The 1037-nt window shown below is 38.5% G+C and overlaps 1 protein-coding gene across 1 annotated transcript; it reads right to left on the bottom strand.

Moving 5' to 3' along the window:
• Positions 1 to 253: 253 nt before the first annotated feature.
• On the bottom strand, positions 254 to 514 carry LOC125923994 (protein S100-A6-like). Its single transcript, XM_049632655.1, has one exon. The coding sequence runs from the start codon at positions 512 to 514 to the stop codon at positions 254 to 256; it is 261 nt and encodes an 86-aa protein (XP_049488612.1).
• Positions 515 to 1037: the final 523 nt, after the last annotated feature.

Here is a 1037-nt window from a genome sequence, read left to right as displayed (position 1 = left end):
GGAAATCACTCACTGTATACACTATTCTGAAACATGCTTCTTTTCAGTTAATCATTTGTCCCTGAGATCCTTCCATACCCATCAATAAAGAACTACTTTCTTGTTTTACAGGCTGCAGTGTTTTCTTTTTTTTTTTTTAACTAAAAAAAAGAAAAGAAAAGAAAAGAAAAAGATAATTATCGAACAATTACCCACCACTGGATTTGACTTAGGCAGGCCCTATAGAGGGTGTCTCCACCTTCCTGATTTATTTTCAGCCCTTAAGGGCATCATTGTAGATGAAAATCAGGGTGACATAATCCTGGAAGTTTACCACCTGGTCCTTGTTCCAGTCCAGGTCGTCCATGAGCTTTGCAATTTCAGTATCCTGCACCTTTGGGCCAATGGTGAACCCTTTCTGGATCAGCAACTTCAACTCCTTCTTGCTCAGGGTGTTCTTGTCACCTTCCCTGCCCAAGTACTTGTGGAAGATGGCCACAAAGAGGCCAATAGCCTGATCCAGGGGGTACGCCATGGTTGGACACTAGGTTCAGCGAGCACAGCCTGGAGAGCATGGAGGGACCAGCGGGCAGTGGCCAGCCTACCTCTTAGCCTACAGGCTTCAGTGTATTCTACTGAATTCATGTGTCACCTTGACACAACTTATCTAGGCTATTTCTAAATTTCTACCATTATAAACAAAGCCACGATGAGTATCCTGTGAGAGTATATCTATTCTCACTTATTCCTTTATTTCTTTTGGATAAATTCATGCATGTGTGATTTTGGGTCATTTTTATGAATATTGCCAAACTATCCTCTAGAAATATTGTACCAATTTACATTCTCACCAGTAGGACATGAAAGTATACATTTCCTGAGACTATATCGAACTCTGAATGTTATTAACCTTTTCAATATTTGTTGAGGACCAAACAATAATATTTCATTAATAGTTTACTTAGCTAGTATTTGATTCCTAATAAAATTAAGCATCTCCTATGCTTATTGGTTATTTGGATTACTTCTTTTTATAAATTTCCTGTTCATATTCTTTT

Source organism: Panthera uncia, chromosome B1, assembly GCF_023721935.1.
Source record: "Panthera uncia isolate 11264 chromosome B1, Puncia_PCG_1.0, whole genome shotgun sequence".
In the NCBI taxonomy this organism is placed as follows: domain Eukaryota; kingdom Metazoa; phylum Chordata; class Mammalia; order Carnivora; family Felidae; genus Panthera; species Panthera uncia.
The sequence above is the reverse complement of the archived record's forward strand: the minus strand, read 5'-3'. Positions and strand labels throughout refer to the sequence as shown.

Excerpts from the sequence above, each read along its gene's own strand:
- LOC125923994 (XM_049632655.1), bottom strand. The coding sequence starts at position 514 with ATGGCGTACCCCCTGGATCAGGCTATTGGCCTCTTTGTGGCCATCTTC.